General features: G+C 69.5%; 3 protein-coding genes across 5 annotated transcripts; 2 read left to right on the plus strand and 1 right to left on the minus strand.

The window, feature by feature from the left end:
• The first annotated feature begins 236 nt into the window (after positions 1-236).
• On the plus strand, positions 237-4,949 carry ABCB8 (ATP binding cassette subfamily B member 8). Its single transcript, XM_032701163.1, is given in 17 exon segments — positions 237-328; positions 1,099-1,162; positions 1,164-1,406; positions 1,720-1,875; positions 1,955-2,049; positions 2,120-2,225; positions 2,305-2,466; positions 2,554-2,639; positions 2,712-2,809; positions 2,893-2,998; positions 3,106-3,139; positions 3,224-3,360; positions 3,465-3,559; positions 3,752-3,885; positions 3,971-4,118; positions 4,405-4,655; positions 4,733-4,949. Coding segments are annotated over 17 exon segments (2,073 nt in total). The 5' UTR covers positions 237-251; the 3' UTR covers positions 4,814-4,949.
• Positions 4,950-6,150: 1,201 nt separating this feature from the next.
• Positions 6,151-13,933, plus strand: ASIC3 (acid sensing ion channel subunit 3). Of its 2 annotated transcripts, XM_032701151.1 has the most exons (11): positions 6,151-7,111; positions 9,349-9,499; positions 9,575-9,702; positions 10,766-10,916; positions 10,996-11,052; positions 11,333-11,486; positions 12,478-12,569; positions 12,656-12,735; positions 12,814-12,885; positions 12,988-13,034; positions 13,612-13,788. In XM_032701151.1, the coding sequence occupies exons 1-11, from the start codon at positions 6,557-6,559 to the stop codon at positions 13,688-13,690; spliced, it is 1,566 nt and encodes a 521-aa protein (XP_032557042.1). In that variant the 5' UTR covers positions 6,151-6,556; the 3' UTR covers positions 13,691-13,788. The 2 variants fall into 2 exon arrangements, with proteins under 2 accessions (XP_032557042.1, XP_032557034.1); XM_032701143.1 differs by lacking the exon at positions 12,988-13,034 and having other exon boundaries at positions 13,612-13,933.
• A 167-nt stretch (positions 13,934-14,100) lies between these two features.
• On the minus strand, positions 14,101-17,645 carry CDK5 (cyclin dependent kinase 5). 2 transcript variants are annotated; one of them, XM_032701175.1, is made up of 12 exons: positions 17,539-17,645; positions 17,347-17,435; positions 17,203-17,270; positions 16,922-16,982; positions 16,750-16,806; positions 16,564-16,659; positions 15,749-15,823; positions 15,502-15,598; positions 15,363-15,432; positions 15,036-15,096; positions 14,888-14,968; positions 14,101-14,689 (listed from the first exon to the last, which is right to left on the minus strand). In XM_032701175.1, the coding sequence occupies exons 1-12, from the start codon at positions 17,573-17,575 to the stop codon at positions 14,603-14,605; spliced, it is 879 nt and encodes a 292-aa protein (XP_032557066.1). In that variant the 5' UTR covers positions 17,576-17,645; the 3' UTR covers positions 14,101-14,602. The 2 variants fall into 2 exon arrangements, with proteins under 2 accessions (XP_032557066.1, XP_032557074.1); XM_032701183.1 differs by lacking the exon at positions 15,749-15,823 and having other exon boundaries at positions 17,539-17,638.

Genomic DNA, 17,645 nt, shown 5'->3' on the forward strand with positions numbered 1-17,645 from the left:
GGACCGCCCTCCCTCCTGGTGCCGCCCCTTCTCCCGGTCACTCCCCGGTCCCTCCTCGTGCCGCCCCCGGTGCCGCCCCTTCGCCCGGTCACTCCCCGGTCACTCCCCGCTTCCTCCTCGGTGCCTCCCCGGTTCCGCCCCCCGCCCAGTCCCTCCCCGGTGCCGCCCCTGTCCCTCCCCGGTGCCACCCAGTCCCTCTCGGTGCCGCCCCTGTCCCTCCCGGTGCCGCCCCTGTCCCTCCCGGTGCCGCCATGCCGCTGCCGGTGCTGCTGCTGCGGGCGGCGGGCGCTTGGACCCGGCTCCGACCGCCCTCAGCCCCGGGGCGAAGGTACGGCGGGGGACGGGGGGTCCCGCGGGGGTCCCGCACTCCCGAATCCCTTGAGTGGGAGGGGAAGGAACCCCAATCCGCGGTGGACAGAGTCCGGACTTTGGGGTCCCGGGGGAGCAGGGGGGCTGGGGGGGGATCGGGGCTCCCGGGGAGTTCAGGGGTGCGTGGACGTCCCGGGGCAGCGGGGCGGGGGGTGGGGGGGGCGCGATACAGGGTCAGGTACTGGGGAGCCCCAGAGGGGTCCCGGACGCTTTGCAGTGAGGGGAGCTCGGACTGCAGTCCTGGGGTGTCCCGAGGGGGATCCCAGACTCACAGGTCCCTTGGGACCCCAACTCTTGGTGCGAGGATGGTGAGAGGAACGGGGACTCGGGGATCTTGGTGGGTCCCTGAGGATCCCCGAGGGTCCTGGTGGGCGTCCGGACTCCTGGGTCTCCTCTTGGTGGGGTTTGGTGAGCCTGGACTCTGGGGTTGTGGAGTGTCCCGGAGGGGGCCCTGGACTCCTGGATCCCTTGGAGGGGGGAACACAACTCTTTGTGGTGGGAGCTGGGACTCTGGGGTCCCGGGGGGTCCCTGGCAGTCCGTGGAGGCTGTGGGGGGGTCGGGGCTCCCGGGCCCCCAGAAGCAGGGACATGGGTAGCAGCAGGAGCGGGGTTGGGGTCTCCCTGTGCCGGACAGCCCCAGGCGGTGGGGGGCTGCTGGCCCTGCCGGGGGTCCCCGGGCTCCCTGGGGCTCCCCCCATTGGGACACACCGTGCTCACTCCTCTCCCCAGTTTCAGGTATGGGGGGGGCCACCTGGGTCTGGCCAGGCCCCCCCGGCTGCCCCCCCGGCTGTCCCCCGCCCCCCCCCACCCCCCTGGCCCCCCGGTACCTGCTCCTGGCCGGCTCAGCCACGGGCTGTGTGGTGCTGGGGCTGCTGGGCACGGCCGCACGCTGCCAGGAGGCCACTGTCCCCCCTGGCCCCACGGTCCCCCCCGGTGTCCCCGAGCCCGCGGAGGCCCCCCCAGAGCCCCCCTTCGACTGGCAGCTGTTCTGGACCTTCCTGCGCCCGCAGCTCCTGGCGCTCTCCGCCGCCGTCATGGTGAGCAGGGGCGGGTGGGTGGCCACGGTCCCCTCATCCCCACTGTCCCCGTGTCACACCTGTGCTTGGGGGGGGACATGCTGTCCTGGTGCCACAGCACAACGGCCACTGTCCCGGTGCTGGGGCATGATGGCCACTGTCCCGTTGCCATGGTGTGACACCTGCCATCCTGGTGTCACAGCATGACAGTCCCTGTCCCACTGCCACAGCTCTGGGCAATGGCATTGCTCCTGCTGTCCCCATGCCACAGTGTGATGGTCACTGTCCCAGTGCCATGGCCTGACACCCGCTGTCCCTGTCCGTGTCCCCACAGCTGGCGCTGGGCGCGGCCCTGCTCAACGTGCGCATCCCGGTGCTGCTGGGGCAGCTGGTGAACGTGGTGGCCCGGTGTGCCCGCGGGCACGTCCCCACGTACCTGCGGGAGGTACGGCGCCCGGCCCTGCGCCTCCTCGCCGTCTACTGCCTGCAGGTGAGCACTGACCTCCCTAAACGGCGGGTGCTGGGGGGCCCCGGGGTTGCCCCCGCCCCTCCTGACCCCCCTCCCACAGGGGCTGCTGACCTTCGGGTACATCGCGCTGCTGGCGCGTGTCGGTGAGCGGGTGGCCGGCGACATGCGCAAGGCGCTCTTCACCACCCTGCTCAGGTAACCAGGGGGACGGGGGCGAGGGGGGAGCGGGGGGAGTAGGGACCCCCACCCACCGCTCCCCCGGCAGGCAGGACGTGGCCTTCTTTGATGCCACACGCACGGGGCAGTTGGTGACACGGCTGACGGCCGACATCCAGGAGTTCAAGTCCTCCTTCAAGCTGGCCATCTCCCAGGTGAGGCCACGCCTGTCCTGGGCGAGCCCGGCGGCCCCCCGGCCCCCAAGCCCCCCACCCACTGCCCCCCCCGCCCCAGGGCCTGCGCAGTGGCACCCAGACCGCCGGCTGCTTCGTGTCGCTGTACCTGCTCTCGCCCAAGCTCACGGGGCTCTTGGTTGTGGCGCTGCCGGCGCTGGTGGGCGCCGGGGCCTTCATCGGCGCCTTCCTCCGCAGCCTCTCCCGCCAGGCACAGGAGCAGGTAACCATCTCCTGCCCCCCAGCCCAGCCCTGCCACCCCCAGGGGCCGCAGCTGGGGGTGTCCCCACTGTTCCCCCTCTCCCCGCAGGTGGCCAAGGCCACCGTGGTGGCGGACGAGGCGCTGGGGAACGTGCGGACCGTACGCGCCTTCGCCATGGAGGAGCAGCAAGCGAGGTAAGGGTGGAGGGCTTGGGAGTGGCAAGGGGCAACAGGGGCAGCGGGGACCCCAGCCTGTCCCTGCCCCAGGCTGTTCTGTGCCGAGGTGGACCGCTCCGGCCAGCTGAGCGAGCGGCTGGGGCTCGGCATCGCCGCCTTCCAGGGGCTCTCCAACCTGGCACTCAATGGTGAGTGGGGGCCGTGGGATGGGACCTGGGGAGCTGTGGGGCAGGACCCCTTCCAAACACCGCCTCTGCCCCCCACCCCACAGGCATCGTACTGGGAACCATCTTTGTCGGCGGCTCCCTGATGGCTGGGGATGAGCTCTCACCAGGTGACCTCATGTCCTTCCTGGTGGCCTCGCAGACGGTGCAAAGGTCAGGGCAGGGCCTGGCGTTACCCCGAGTACCCCCAGCACCCCCCCATTCCCCACAGCCTGCCCTGGCACAGCCCTGAGCGCAGCCTCTCCCCTTGTGCACTCCAGGTCCTTGGCCAACATCTCCATCCTGATGGGGCAGGTAGGTGGGGCAGGGGCTCCTGGCACCCCCAGGGCTGGGGGTCTGGTTCTGGGGGTCTGAGGGGCTCCCACTGCCCCCCCGCAGGTGGTGCGGGGTCTGAGCGCCGGCGCCCGCGTCTTTGAGCTGCTGACACTGGAGCCCCTCGTGCCTCTGCAGGGGGGGGGCTCCATCCCTGCCCACTCCCTGCGCGGCCGCATCTGCTTCCACCATGTTTCCTTCAGGTGAGCCCCCTCGGCCCCCCGTGGCCCCCCGTGCTGCCCTGCAGGCTGTGGGGCTGGCACCGTGTCCCCGCAGCCCCCACAGCTTCCCTCTCCTCTGCCTACAGTTATCCCACCCGGCCTGGCTACCCGGTCCTGCAGGACTTCAGCCTCACTCTGCCCCCCTGTCAGACTGTGGCCATCGTAGGACCCTCCGGAGGAGGTACCAGCCCACCTAGAACCCTCTGAACCCGCACGTCATAGCCCCGTGGGACCTTGGTGTCCCAGCCCCTTACCTCTCCCTGGGCACGTCCTCCTGCACCCCAGTCCTCTGCTCGGTGCACCCAGTGGGTGCCAGGGACTGGGACCCCTCCAGTGCTGCCAGAGCCGATGGGCTGAGGGGTCCCCTCCATAGGGAAGTCGACAGTGGCAGCACTGCTGGAGCGGTTCTACGAGCCCACGGCAGGAACCATCACCCTGGACGGGCACGACATTGCCGGCCTGGACCCCTCCTGGCTGCGGGGGCAGGTCATTGGCTTCATCAGCCAGGTGGGGACAGGTGGGGACAGGAGGGACAGTCCCCAGGGCTGGCTGTCCCCAGGGCTCAGCACTAAAGCCCCGGGCGCTGCCGTAGGAGCCGGTGCTGTTTGCGACGACCATCATGGAGAACATCCGCTTCGGGAAGCCGGAGGCCTCTGACGCCGAGGTGTACGAGGCTGCCCGGCAGGCCAACGCCGACGGCTTCATCCGCAGCTTCCCCCAGGGCTACGACACCGTTGTGGGTACGGCTGGGGCAGGAGGGGGACGGGCGGGTGTGGGACCCTGGCAGGGGTGACCCCGGTCCTGCGGCAACACCGTCTGCACAGGAGGGATGGGGTTTGGGTGGGGAGGGTCCCTGGCTCTGGGTTGGGGCTCCTCCCAGGATGGTGCAGCAGTTGTTCCCCCATCCCCATGGTTGTCTCTGCGATCCCATGCTGTCCCCCCATCCCGCGGTGTCCCCCGGTGTCCCCCATCCCGCGGTGTCCCTGTGCTGTCCCCCATCCCGCGGTGTCCCCCGGTGTCCCGTAGGCGAGCGCGGCGCGGCGCTGTCGGGGGGGCAGAAGCAGCGCATCGCCATCGCCCGCGCGCTGCTCAAGGACCCGGCCGTGCTCATCCTGGACGAGGCCACGAGCGCGCTGGACGCGCAGGCGGAGCGGGCGGTGCAGGAGGCGCTGGACCGGGCGGCCACGGGCCGCACCGTGCTGCTCATCGCCCACCGCCTCAGCACCATCCGCGCCGCCAACCTCATCGCCGTGCTGGCCCGCGGCCGCGTGGCCGAGGTGAGACCGGCGCCGGGGCGGGCGCGGGGGCGGTGCGCGGGCACCCGGGGGTGACACCGTCCCTGCTGTCCCCACAGGCGGGGACCCACGAGGAGCTGGTGCGACGGGGGGGGCTCTACGCCGAGCTCATCCGACAGCAGACCAAGGAGGGGTCCTGAGCGAGGGCCCCCCCGGCTGCTCCCCAATGAACAAAGGAGGAGTCTTGAGAGGGTCCCCCCGCCGTTCCCCAGAGAACAAGGGGGTGTGCTGAGGGGGCCCCCCGCTGTTCCCCAATAAACAGGGATGGAAGGCGGATAGGGAGCTCTCCTCTGCTCTGCTGGGACGCGCTGTGGGATCCTCCGGGCCGCTCTGGGGCGCCCTTGGCACAGGGCGGGGTCTCGGAGGGGCGGGGCCCCGTCGAGTGACGTCCTTTTAGTGGGCGGGACTGGTGGCGCTGGCCCCACCCCCTGCCCCGGCCGCGCTGCCCACGGGGGTGGGAGGTCCCCTCTGTCACCCCCTCGTTGGGGTGAACCCCCCCGACAAGGGGGACCTCTGTGTGGCCTTCCTGGGGTGGGGACCCCCTGCATCACCCCTGGGATGGGGGACCGCTGCGTGACCCCCCAGGGTTGGGGGGTCCCACGTGTCGCCCGTGGAGTGGGAGACCCCTGTGTCACCCTCGGAGTGAGGAAAGGATGCATCGCCCCCGGGCTGAGGGAGCTCCTGTGTCACCCCTGAGATGAGTGGCCTCTATGTGACCCCCCTGGTGCAGAGAGTCCCATGTGTCACTTCTGGAGTGGGCGACCCCCTGGGCGACCTCTGGGATGGGGAGACCCCTGTGTGACCCCCGCTGGGGCGGGGCGGTCACGCGTGTCCCAGTCCAAGGTGGAGGACCCTGTATCATCCTTGGAGAGGAGGAACCCTGGGTCACTCCCTGGGGTGCAGGAGCCCCGGCATGACCCCGGGATTGGGGGTTACCGCTGTGGGACCACAGGGGCTGGAGGGTCTGCTGTGTCGCCCCTCAGTGTAGGGGACCTCTGTGTCACCTCCCAGGCTGGGGGAACCTCTGTGACCCTCTTGGGCAGGATCAGCCCTGCATGACCCTCCCGAGGTGGGGGGGTCTCCTGCGTCAGCCTTAGGATGGGGGACCCCTGTGTCACTCCCGGAGTGGGGGGACCCTGTGACATCTTTTTGGGGTGAAGGGACGACTGCATCACCCGCCGGCATGGGGGAACCTCTGCGTGACCCCGGGATGGGGGCACCGCTGTGTGACCCCCGGGGTGGGTTCCCTTGGGCCGCCCGGTGAAGGGGCGCTGCTGACCCCTCCCTTCCCCGCGGGTCTCAGTCCCCCGTACCCCAACGCCGCGGCCGCCGCGGGGGCGGCGGGTGGAGCCGAGCGGGAGGGGCGGGGGCGGCGGCGGCGGGGGGCGGCGGGGACCGGCGGCGGCGGCGGCTGCGCCGCGGCGGGAGCGGAGCCGGGACCGGGGCTGCAACAGGGACAGGGACCGGGACCGGGACCGGGGCCAGGGCCGGGCTGGGGCTGGAACCGGGACCGGGGCTGGGGCTGAGATCGGGGCTGCGCCGCGGCGGGAGCAGAGCCGGGGCTGGGACCGGATCCGGGACCGGGATCAGGATCGGGACTGGCACTGGAACCAGGACCGGATCCGAGACCGGAGCTGGAACCGGGACCTGGGCTGGGGTTGGGGCTGGGACCGGGACCGGGACCGCGGCCCCGCGGCACCGGTCGGGCAGCGCTGGCACCGGCAGCGCGGGGGAGCGGAGCGGCCGGTCCTGCCCCGCCATCCCCTGCCTTCCTCTGCCCTGCCCACCCTCCTCCTCCGTGCCCTCCCCGCCGGCAGCGCCCTGAGCCCGGCGCGGCGATGGGCTGAGAGTGCCGGGCACGGCGGGGGCCCGGCCGCGGCAGGATGAGGGGGGGCTCGGAGGACAGCGGGGAGGGCGAGGGGCTCTCGAGCCTGCGGGCCTTCGCCCACAGCTCCTCGCTGCACGGCATCAGCCACGTCTTCGCCTACGGGGCCGTGTCCCTGCGCCGCGTGCTCTGGGGCGGCTTCTTCCTGGGCTCGCTGGGGCTGCTGCTGCTCGTGTGCGCCGAGCGCGTCGCCTACTTCCTCACCTACCCCCACGTCACCAAGCTGGACGAGGTGGCCGCCCGCAACCTCACCTTCCCGGCCATCACCATCTGCAACCTCAACGAGTTCCGCTTCTCCAAAATCACCCGCAACGACATGTACCACGTGGGCGAGCTGCTGGCGCTGCTCAACGAGCGCTACGAGATCAGCAACCCGCAGCTGGCCGAGCCCCACGTCCTGGCTGCCCTGAGGGACAAGGCCAACTTCAAGAACTTCAAGGCGAAACCCTTCAGCATGGCCGAGTTCTACAACCGCACGGGCCACGACCTGGCCGAGATGCTGCTGCAGTGCACCTTCCGTGGCACCGGCTGCACCGCCCGCAACTTCACCGTGGTGAGTGCCCGGAGGGCGGAGCAGGGACCCCCCTGTGCCCCCGGGGCTGTGGAGGGACGCGGGTGTCCTGCCAGGGTTGGCCACCCCTAGGTGAGCTCCTCCTCCCATCTCGATGCACGTGGGCACAGCGAGGATGGGGAGGGGACCCGCCGTGTGCCCCCGGGGCTGTGGAAGGACATGGGTGTCCTGCCGGGGTTGGGCACTGGCAGCTGAGCCCCTTCTTCCATCCCACTTCTGCATCCCATCTTCTGCCACCCATGGCACCATCAGCCCCTGCCCACCTTCTGGACACTGCAGAGGGACCTGGGTGTCCTGCCAAGGTCAGGCACCTGTGGGTGAGCCCCTTCTCTGGCCGGCTGGTGCATCCCACCACCCACAACACCACCAGCCCCTGCCCACTCCTCTGGACACAGTGGCTGCCAGCCAGGGGTGTCCCTGCCCCACGTGCTGCAGGGGGTGCCAGGCAGCTGGGAACGCTGCCCAGGCTGGAGCAGGGCTGTGCTGGGGGTTCTGTGCAGGGTGGGGGCTCTGCTAGCATGCAGGCACGGGGATGGGGTGGCAGTGGGCATGGGATGCTCACGGGTATGGGGTGCTCACAGCTGTGGGGTGCTCACCTGTACAGGGTGCTCACAGGTACAGCCCCCAGCTCCACTCCCCCGTTCCAGCTCCAGGTACCACCTGGGCACTGCCAGCAGCAGCCGCTGCCCTGGCTGTTGGCACAGAGGCTCCCAGGGACAGCTCCTCCACACCTGGCACAGGTGGGGGTCCCTGTGCAAGCACTGGCCCCACCACTGCCCCCAGAGCAGGGCAGGGACGGTGGTACTAGCTGGGATCATGGCACATGCATGACAGGCAGGGATGGTGGCACAGGCAGGACAGGCACATCCCTCATGCTGCAGCAGTGTGCTGCGGATGCTGGGCAGCCTGTGCCCGCTGTGCCTAGTGCCCATCTCTGTTCCCAGCGATTACTGTCACCTTAATGCTCTTAGAGCATCAATTAATTCTCTGGAGCTCAGGGACAAGCTGCCCTTCAGCAGCTCCGTGCCCTCCCCATGGCCCCTGTGCCCCCACACCCTTGGCCAGAGCCACTCTGCTGGTGCCCCTGCAGCAGGACCAGGTGCTGGCATTGGCTCCCAGGCTTGAGGGGCAGGACATATGGCTGGAGGGCCTAGTCCTGGATTGGGATCCTCTGCCCTGGGCTGTGGCACTGAGCTCTGGTACTGTGTCCCTGCGCCTTGTCCCACCCCATCCTCAGGGTCCCTGAGGTCCCTGGGCACGTGGCAAAGGCCCAAGGGCCATCAGGGTGAGCTGTGCCCCCTTCTTGCCTCCACCAGGGCTGGTGGGATGGGGCAGGATGGCAGTGCAGGGACATGGGTCCAGGGATGGAACAGCAGAGAATGGGAACAGCAGGTCCCCAGGGTGCAGGGTTGGGGGTCCCTGGGTGACCTGAGTGTGGGAAGCAGGAGGGCTGGAAGTGCCAGGGCCATGTCCCAGTCCCTGTCCCCATCCATACCCTCCCCAGGCATCCCCATGCCGGGCAGTCGTTGCCATGACACCCGCCCCCCCCTTTTCCTCCTTGGGCACCGTGTTACCATGGTGACAGGTCCCCACTTTGGGAGCAGCTCGTTGCCACAGCAACGCCCCCTCCCCCCATGGGACACTGGGGGGGGGGCACCCATAGCGGGGGGGGTGTGACCCCAGAGGGCTGTATGGCAGGACTGGGGTCCATGGGGCCAGTCCTGGGGCCTCTGGATCACTCCAGGAGCCCTGTCTGTGGATGCCAGTCCCTGAAGGCTCAAGGTCACCCTCAGGTCCCTGGCTGGGGGTGCAGGTCCCCAGGGTTGCTGGGGTGGCTGGCCCAGGACAGGCTCTCAGGTTCTTAGGGGACACGGTGGCCTCTGCCACTGTGACTGAGTCCCGGTCTCCATCACCATCCTGGCTTGTGCCCTCCCTGCTCAAGTGTCCCCACGTGTCCCCTGGAGCCTCACTGAAACCCAATATCCCTGCAGAGTCGCGGCAGCCCAGGCACAGGGCGGGCACTGTCACCGTTCTGGCCTTGTTCTGGGCCCCGGCGGGCTCTGGGATCCCACCCCGAGGCACTGGGATCCTGCACTGGGTCCTGAGGGGCACTGGGATCCTGCACCGGGTCCCGTGGGGCACTGGGATCTTGCCCTGTCCTCACAGGGTCCCACAGTGTCACCCAGGGCCCTGTCCCCGTGTCCCCTGTGTCCCCGCAGATCTTCACGCGCCTGGGGAAGTGCTACACGTTCAACCCGGGGGGGCCGGGGCGCGAGGTCCTGACCACGCTGCAGGGGGGCTCCGGCAACGGCCTCGAGCTCATGCTCAACGTGCAGCAGGAGGAATATCTGCCTGTCTGGGGGGACACAGGTGAGAACCCTGCCTGCCTGGGGACACAGGTGAGCCCCCCTGTGTGGCACCTGACCCCCTCCCCCTGCCCTGCAGACGAGACGTCGTTCGAGGTGGGGGTGAAGGTGCAGATCCACAGCCAGGAGGAGCCGCCCTTCATCGACCAGCTGGGCTTTGGCGTCGCCCCCGGCTTCCAGACCTTCGTCTCCTGCCAGCAGCAGCGGGTATCCGGGCACGGCGCCCGGGGCTGGGCACGGACCCCCGAGGGATCAGGATGGACCCCCAGAAGGCTTGGGATGGGCCCCCAAAGGGCTTGAGACAGCCTGGTGTGGACACGCTGGGACACCCCGAGGCATAGGGACATCCCGAACCCTGCCATGGGTACCACAGCCATCCCCGTAGGGACATCCCGTGCCGAGCGGTGCTGTGGGTACCACAGCCATCCCCACAGGGACATCCCGTGCCAAGCTGTGCCATGAGTCCTGTGCCACCACACTGGCCAGGAGCAGCACACGGTGTGGGGCAGCCCCACACCGGGACCACGTGGCCTCTCCACAGGCTCCGGCTCCGGCAGCGACCCCCTGGCTCCTGCGGAACAGCCGCCGGGGGGGTGGCAGCGCCCGGCCCCCGCAGCCAGACACCTAAATTTAGGTGCCTCGGGTGGGTGTCACCACGTGTGCCGGCGCGCGTGGCGCGGGCGGCAGGAGCACGGCGGCAGCAGGAGCGTGGCCCTGGCACCCACGGGTGGGGGTGCTGGGCCCCTCACCAGGCACGATCCCTGCACGCCCGGCCCCTGTGTGCTCCCAGCTGCCACGTGCCAGCCCTCGCTGGCTCCTGCCCTTCCCTTGTGGCACCTGGTGCAGGTGACATTGCCTACGACACCTGTCCTGCGCCTGGCAGGGAGGGACAGGGTGGGATGGGGGCGCTGGGGGTGCAGGACCGGGACCCCCAGCACTCACTGGCTGCACAGTGAGCACCGAAGGGAGCATGGGCGTCTGTGCCGACCCCCTGCCTGGCACGTCTGGCCCCCGTGTGCTCCCAGCTGCCATGTGCCACCCTTGCTGTGGCACCTGCTAGAGGTGACACTGCCTGCAACACCCGTCCCCGAGACCAGAAAGGAGGGCACAGGGTAGGAGGGAGGCTCTGGGGTGGTAGGACCTCCCAGCACCGGCTGTGCGGGATAAGCTCTTCCTGTGGGCTGGGAGGTGGCAGCGTGGCCAGGGACGACAGCAGGGGTGACACTGGGAACCCCGGGACGCCGTGTTTTCCTTAGCGGGCGCCCGGCAGCTCGTGTACCTGCCCCCCCCGTGGGGGGACTGCAAGGCCACCCCCATCGAGTCCGACTTCTTCACCAACTACAGCCTGACCGCGTGCCGCCTGGACTGCGAGACGCGCTACCTGGCCGAGAACTGCAACTGCCGCATGGTGCACATGCCGGGTGAGCGGGGGGGCGGCCGGGGGGCTGCGGGGGCTGCCGGGACCCCCCCCCGCCCCTGCGACCGCCGCCTCCCCCGCAGGCAACGCCAACGTCTGCACCCCGGAGCAGTACAAGGAGTGTGCTGACCCCGCGCTGGGTATGTACCCCCGGCCCCTCGACGGCCCCGGGCACCCCTGGGACCCCTCGCGCCCGCTGTGCCCCTATTGCTGCGAGCGTGGCTCTGGTGTCCCTGTGCCCTCTGTGCCCCCATCGCTGCAACCGTGGCTCCAGTGTGCCTGTGCCCTCACCAGGGTGGGGGTCACCGCTGTCCCGGGACATGCAGGGCTGGGTTCCCCCCATGTACCACCGATTCTGTCCCCGAGTATCCCCCCCGGCCAGGGATCCTGCGGCTCCCTGTCCCACCCGTGCCCCCCCAGACTTCCTGGTGACGAAGGACAGCGAGTACTGCGCGTGCCGCACGCCCTGTGCCATGGTGCGCTACGGCAAAGAGCTCTCCATGGTGAAGATCCCCAGCAAGGCCTCGGCCAAGTACCTGGCCAAGAAATTCAACAAGACAGAGCAGTACATCGCGTGAGTGACACTGCCACCCCTGCTGCCGCTACCGTGTCACCCTCTGCCCCGCCAGCGCACCGTGTGGCACAGCGTGACAGTGGGACATGGCACAGCACAGCCACGCGGCATCCCCAGCATGTGAACTGGTGTGACATGGCACAGCGTGACAGTGTGACATGGCACACAGCATGAACCAGCACGGTGGGATATGGCATCCCTGGGAGCCGTGAACTGGCACAGCCCAGAGGGATGTGACATGGCATGGCCACAGGGTGTCCCCAGCACACGGGAACTGGCACAGCACAGCATGACATGGCACAGCACAGCGTGACGGTGTTACATGGCACAGCACAGCGTGACGGTGTGACATGGCACAGCACAGTGTGACAGTGTGACATGGCACAGCCACATGGCATCTCCAGCACCTGTGAACTGGCCCAGCACGATGTGACGGTGTGATACGGCACAGTATGGCCACACAGTGTCCCCCAGCACACGTGCACTGCTGTGACATGGCACAGCCACACAGTGTCCCCAGCACGCGTAAGCTGGCACGGCACAGTGCGATGGTGGGACACAGCATGGCACAGCCACATGGCATCGCCAGAATCCCTGAACTGGCCAGCGCAGCACGGTGTGAGGGTGTGACAAGGCATGGCCATACGTCCCCAGCACACCTGAACTGCCCAGCACAGCACAGCACAGCCTACCCTGTGCAAATATGCCCCAGCAAAGGGAAAAACATGTGGCACTGCATGGCATAGCACAATGTGGCATGGCACAGATGGCACCGCATGGCATGACACTACATGGCACGGCCCAGTATGGCGCAGCATGGCACGGGGCCCCAGAATACAGCCCAGCACATCCTTGTGTCCCCCAGCACCAGGCAGACCCCTCTGCCCATTCCCCTGTACCCCGCGGCACAGTCCAACCCCCCCCCGCACAGCCTGGCACAGCCCCCCAGCCTCCTGTGCCTGACTCTGTCCCCTCGTCCCGTGTCCCCCAGGGACAACGTGCTGGTCCTGGACATCTTCTTCGAGGCTCTGAACTACGAGATGATCGAGCAGAAGAAGGCGTACGAGGTGGCAGGGCTGCTGGGTGAGGGCCGGCGGGGGCGGGTGAGGGCCGGGGGGGCCGGAGGGGCTCCGAGGGGCGTGTCCTCTCTGACACCGCCTCCCGCCCAGGTGACATCGGGGGGCAGATGGGGCTCTTCATCGGCGCCAGCCTCCTCACCATCCTGGAGATCTTCGATTACCTGTACGAGGTGAGGCCCCCCGACACCCTCAACACCCCCTCCGCTCAGGGGTCTCGGGGCCGGGGGCTCTGACCTGCGCCCTCCCAGGTGTTCCGGGACAAACTCCTCAGCCTGTACAAGGAGAAGAAGCGGAGCCCCCGGAGCGACAGCGGCACCTTGGTAACCCCCCGCGCCCCCCGCCCCCCGCCCCCGCCCGGGGGGTCGCACCTCATCCCCCTTCCCCGGCTCACCGCTCTCTCGTCCCTCCGTGCGCCCATCCAGGAGCACCCGGCGGTCCCGGGCAGCCCCGCGGCCCCGCGCCCACCCAGGTACACGCGGGGGGGGGGCACCCGAAGCCCCCCGGGGCCGGGGGCCATTCCCTGCAGAACTCCCATTCTCTGCGGACCCCCCCCATTCCCTGCAGATCCCCCCATTCCCCACAGACTCCCTCCATCCCCCTACAGACCCCTCATCCCCTGCAGATCCCCCCATTCTGCGTGGACCCCTGCGTTCCCTGCAGATCCCTGATTCCCTGCAGATACTCCCATTCCCTGCAGACGCCTCATCCCCCGTCCTCATCATGGTCTCCAGCACCCTGTCCCGGGGTCCCCCGTCCCCCCCGGAACCCCCCCAGCCAGGCTGGGACCCTCCAACCTCCCCTCCGGGACACGGAGGGGCAGAAGGGAGGAGACTGCTTGGGGACGGGGGTGGGCAGCCTGGCTCCACATCGGCTGCGTGGTGGGAGTCCCAAAGCTGGGAGGCTCCCGGGGCATCCCGGGGGGCACAAGGGGTGGGGACGAGGTGCTGAGCCCCCCAGCTTGGTAGGACACAGGGGGAGGGAGATGGCGGGTGGAAACCGATCCCCCCTGAACCCCCTAGCCCTTCTAACCCCCGACCCCCCCGCAGAGTGCCCGGCCCCCCCTGCGTGGCCCCGCGCCCCGTCTCGGCGTCGCCCCGAACCTGCTACCTCGTCACCCGGCTCTAGGCCCCCCCCGGGACCCGCCGCGGAGCCCAGCCCGCCCCCCCGCCGGCCGGGGGGCTGGGGGGGCACCCCCGGGCCACGGGGCAGCCTCCTGGTCCCCCCCACCCCCTGAGGGGGTGTCAGGGGGCTGGGGGCAAGGGGCCCCCCCAGCCCCGCTCCCGTGACCCTGCATGCGCTGCCTGTGCCCCCCCGCGCTGGACATGCGACCCCCCCCCTGCAGCCCCCCCAAATAAAGAGGTGCCCCAGGCCCCGGCTCCAGGCTGCTGGGGGGTAGGGGGACACAGCTGCTCCAGGAAAGAGGGGGCAGCACTGGGGGGGTCCCAGGGGTGGGTTGGGGTCAGGGGTTGTTGAGAGAGGTGTCCGTCACGTGGCAGAGGGGGGGCCCTGACACCCCAGGAAGGAGAAGGCAGCACTGGGAGGGGGGGAAAGCTCTTTATGGGGTTCCGAACGCACATCATCCATATACAGCAGTGCCCTAGAAAAGAAATGGGGTCCTCCCCCGCCCCCCCCAGGGGGGCTGAATCCAGAACCCCCCCAGGCAGGGAAGGGGCTGGGGGGGAAGCAGGGACAAGAGGGGTGGGGGGGTCTCACCACCCCCAGGGTCCCCATGCCTGGTCCCAGAGGGTCCTGTCCCTCCACCAGCATCATGGCCCCATGTCCTCGGGGGGGTCTCATGCCCTGGAGGGGTCCCCTGCCCCCAGGGAGGTCCTGTGCCACCGGGAGGGGTCTGAGTGCCCTCAGTCCCCTCCAGGGCCAGGGGGTTCAGGGGCACCATGCCAGCCCCCTGCAGCTGGGGCAGAACCTAATAAATACTGGGGGGACGCTGCAGTTTGGGGGGGCTGGCATGGGCTGGCTGGGGGAGCTGGGGGCTGCCCTCCCTTGAAGGGGGAGGGAGCCAGGGAGGGTTGGGGGGCCCTAGGGCGGGCAGAAGTCAGTGAAGTAGGGGTGCTGCAGGGCCTCCTCTGCCGAGATCCGCTGCACCGGGTTGCACTTGAGCAGGTTCTGGGGGACATGGGGGGCTGAGGGAGGAGAGCACAGACACCCTCCCCTCCACAGCCCCCCCATCCCACTGTCCCCCTCAGGTGGGTGGGGGCTGTGAGGGGAGAGGGCAGCCACCCCTGGGGAGCCAGAACCCCTGTGGCATGGGCAGGGGGACAGGCAGGGGGACAGAGGTTGGAGGGGGGCAGGGGCGGGTCTCACCTGCAGCAGGTCCCGGCCGGTCGCGTTCAGCTTGGGCACCACGTTGACCAGGGAGGTGGTGGCCGGGTACATGGGGTAGGGCTGGGGACACACAGGTGACCCACGGCCCCCCCGGCACCCCCTCCAGCCCCCCCGGCCCCCTCCTCACCTTGTAGTCCGGCAGCTTGGCCATGGCCGGCCACTGCTCCTCCGTGGGGGTCCCCAGCAGCGTGGGGATGGTCAAGGGCCACCACGGGGCACCCGGCACCCGACCCCCCTGACCCCCTGCCCAGCAGAGATGGGTCCCCATGCCCAGGGGTCTCCATTCCTATGGGGGTCCCCATTCCCACAGGGCTCTCCATTCACAAGGCTCCCCATTCCCAGGAGGTTCCCCATTACCAACTGGGGCCCCCATTTCCAAGGGGGATTCCCAGAGGAGGTCCATTCCAGGGGTCCCCATTCCCGGAGGTCCCTGTTCCCCCCATTCCAAGGATATCGGAAGATCCTCTTCAGCTGGTCGTCCACATCGTTCCCCGGGAAGAGGGGCCGCCCCGCATTGGCCAGTTCTGGGGAGACAGAGGGTGGGTCCCAGGGCTCCTGCAGCCCCCCAGGCCCCCCAGGGCCCCCCAACAAACCTGCAAAGATACACCCAGCTGACCACATGTCGATGGAGGTGGAGTAGAGCTTGGCACCGAAGAGGACGTCTGGGGGCCGGTACCACAGAGTGACCACCTGGGAGGGACAGGACCCTCAGACAGGGACAGGGACCCTCAGACAGGGACAGGGACCCTCAGACAGGGACAGGGACAGGACCCTCAGACAGGGACAGGGACACTCAGAGCACGGGACAGCCAGTACCCCGAGCCCCTCGAGCCCCCTCACCTCAGCTGAGTAGCAGCGCACGGGGATGCCAAAGGCCCGGGCCAGCCCGAAATCCGCCAGCTTGAGCTCCCCGTTCTGGGGGGGCAGGGGGGTCAGTGTGGGGAGCCCCACCTGTGCCACCCATACCCCAAAGGGGGGTTGTTCTGGTGCCCCCCACACCCAAGGGCAGGCGGTGGCTGCTGCTCCAGCCCCATCACCGGGAACACAGGAGACATGGAGCTGCAGCCACAGTCAGACAGGCTCCAGGTGTGACCCCCCAGAGAGATGGACAGACAGACAGACCCCAGGTGTGACCCACTCAGACAGACAGACAGACAGACAGACAGACAGACAGACAGCCCCCAGCTCCCAGGTGTGACCCCCCCAGACAGACAGACAGACAGCCCCCAGCTCCCAAGTGTGACCCTCCCCCCAGACAGACAGACAGACAGACAGGCCCAGCTCCCAGGTGTGACCCCCCCAGACAGACAGACAGACAGACAGTCCCCAGCTCCCAGGTGTGACCCCCCCAGACAGACAGACAGACAGCCCCCAGCTCGCAGGTGTGACCCCCCCAGACAGACAGACAGACAGACAGTCCCCAGCTCCCAGGTGTGACCCCCCCAGACAGACAGACAGACAGACAGTCCCCAGCTCCCAGGTGTGACCCCCCCAGACAGACAGACAGACAGCCCCCAGCTCCCAGGTGTGACCCCCCCAGACAGACAGACAGACAGACAGGCCCAGCTCCCAGGTGTGACCCCCCCAGACAGACAGACAGACAGTCCCCAGCTCCCAGGTGTGACCCCCAGACAGAGCCCCCCCCCGTGCCCCACCCTGTTGATGAGCAGGTTCTGGGGTTTCAGGTCCCGGTGCAGGACGTTGCGGCTGTGGCAGAAGGCGAGGCCCTTCAGCAGCTGGTACATGAACGACTGTGGGGGACACGGGGGGGTCTGTCAGCCCCCCCACACTGTGGCACCCCTGTGGGGCCGGGTTGGGACTCTGGGGACCCCCAGACCCACCTTGACAATCTCAGGGTCCAGGTCCCCGTTGCAGCTGTCAAAATATTTCTTCAGGTCCTGGGGGGGAGCGAGGGGGGGCCGCGTCGGGGGCGGCCAGGAGCGGTGACCCCCGGGGACCCCGAGGACCCCCAGGGACCCCCACGATCCCCCCACGCCCCTGGCGCTCACTCACTTGGTCACAGAACTCAAAGACCAGCGTCAGCTTCTTGTCGCTGTGCAGGACGTCGTGGAGCCTGCAGGGGCGGTGGTCCCTGAGCCCCCCAGCGCCCGGCCCAGCCCGGGGCATCTCGCGTGGCAAGCCCTGATCCCCCACTCCCCTGCCCCAAGGCACTGGGGGGGCAGCCCCCTCCCACCTCGCCCCCACAGCTCCCCCCACCCCCTGTCTGGGTCAGCCCGAGGGAGCAGCCCCCGTGCCGTGACCCCACAGCCCCCAGCCCGCGGCCGTCCCGGTACCTGACGATGTTCTTGTGCTTGAGCTCCTTGAGCAGGCAGATCTCCCGCAGCGCCGAGCTGGGCACTCCCTGCGGGACACGCCGGGTTGGGGGGCGGGGGGTCCCGGGGGTCCCGGGGGGGTCCCAGCCCGGCCCCCCCCCTCACCTCATCGTCGTCGTCCAGCCGCACCCGCTTCAGCGCCACGATCTCGTGCGTCTCCCGGTTCTTGGCCTTAAACACGGTCCCGTAGGTGCCTGTGGGGCGCGGGGAGGGGGTCACGGCAGGGCCCCCGCTAGCGATACCGGTCCGGGCCCCGCGGCCCCCGGTCCGCCCCGCACGGCCCCGGCCCGGCCGCACCTTCCCCGATCTTCTCCAGTTTCTCGTATTTCTGCATGGCCGCGATGTCCCGGCGCGGGTCCCCCGCCACCGGCCACGGCCCCGCCGCCCTCCCGGCAGCCCCCGCG

Source organism: Chiroxiphia lanceolata, chromosome 1, assembly GCF_009829145.1.
Source record: "Chiroxiphia lanceolata isolate bChiLan1 chromosome 1, bChiLan1.pri, whole genome shotgun sequence".
Classification (NCBI taxonomy): Eukaryota; Metazoa; Chordata; class Aves; order Passeriformes; family Pipridae; genus Chiroxiphia; species Chiroxiphia lanceolata.

Coding starts and splice junctions, on each gene's coding strand:
- CDK5 (XM_032701175.1), bottom strand. CDS start 17,575: ATGCAGAAATACGAGAAACTGGAGAAGATCGGGGAAG. Junction 16,807..16,921: donor TCTTTGAGTTCTGTGACCAA/GTGAGTGAGCGC, acceptor GCTCCCCCCCAG/GACCTGAAGAAATATTTTGA. Junction 15,824..16,563: donor AGAACCTGCTCATCAACAGG/GTGGGGCACGGG, acceptor CTGCCCCCCCAG/AACGGGGAGCTCAAGCTGGC.
- ASIC3 (XM_032701143.1), top strand. CDS start 6,557: ATGAGGGGGGGCTCGGAGGACAGCGGGGAGGGCGAGGGGCTCTCGAGC. Junction 10,917..10,995: donor CCGCATGGTGCACATGCCGG/GTGAGCGGGGGG, acceptor CCTCCCCCGCAG/GCAACGCCAACGTCTGCACC. Junction 12,736..12,813: donor TCTTCGATTACCTGTACGAG/GTGAGGCCCCCC, acceptor GCGCCCTCCCAG/GTGTTCCGGGACAAACTCCT.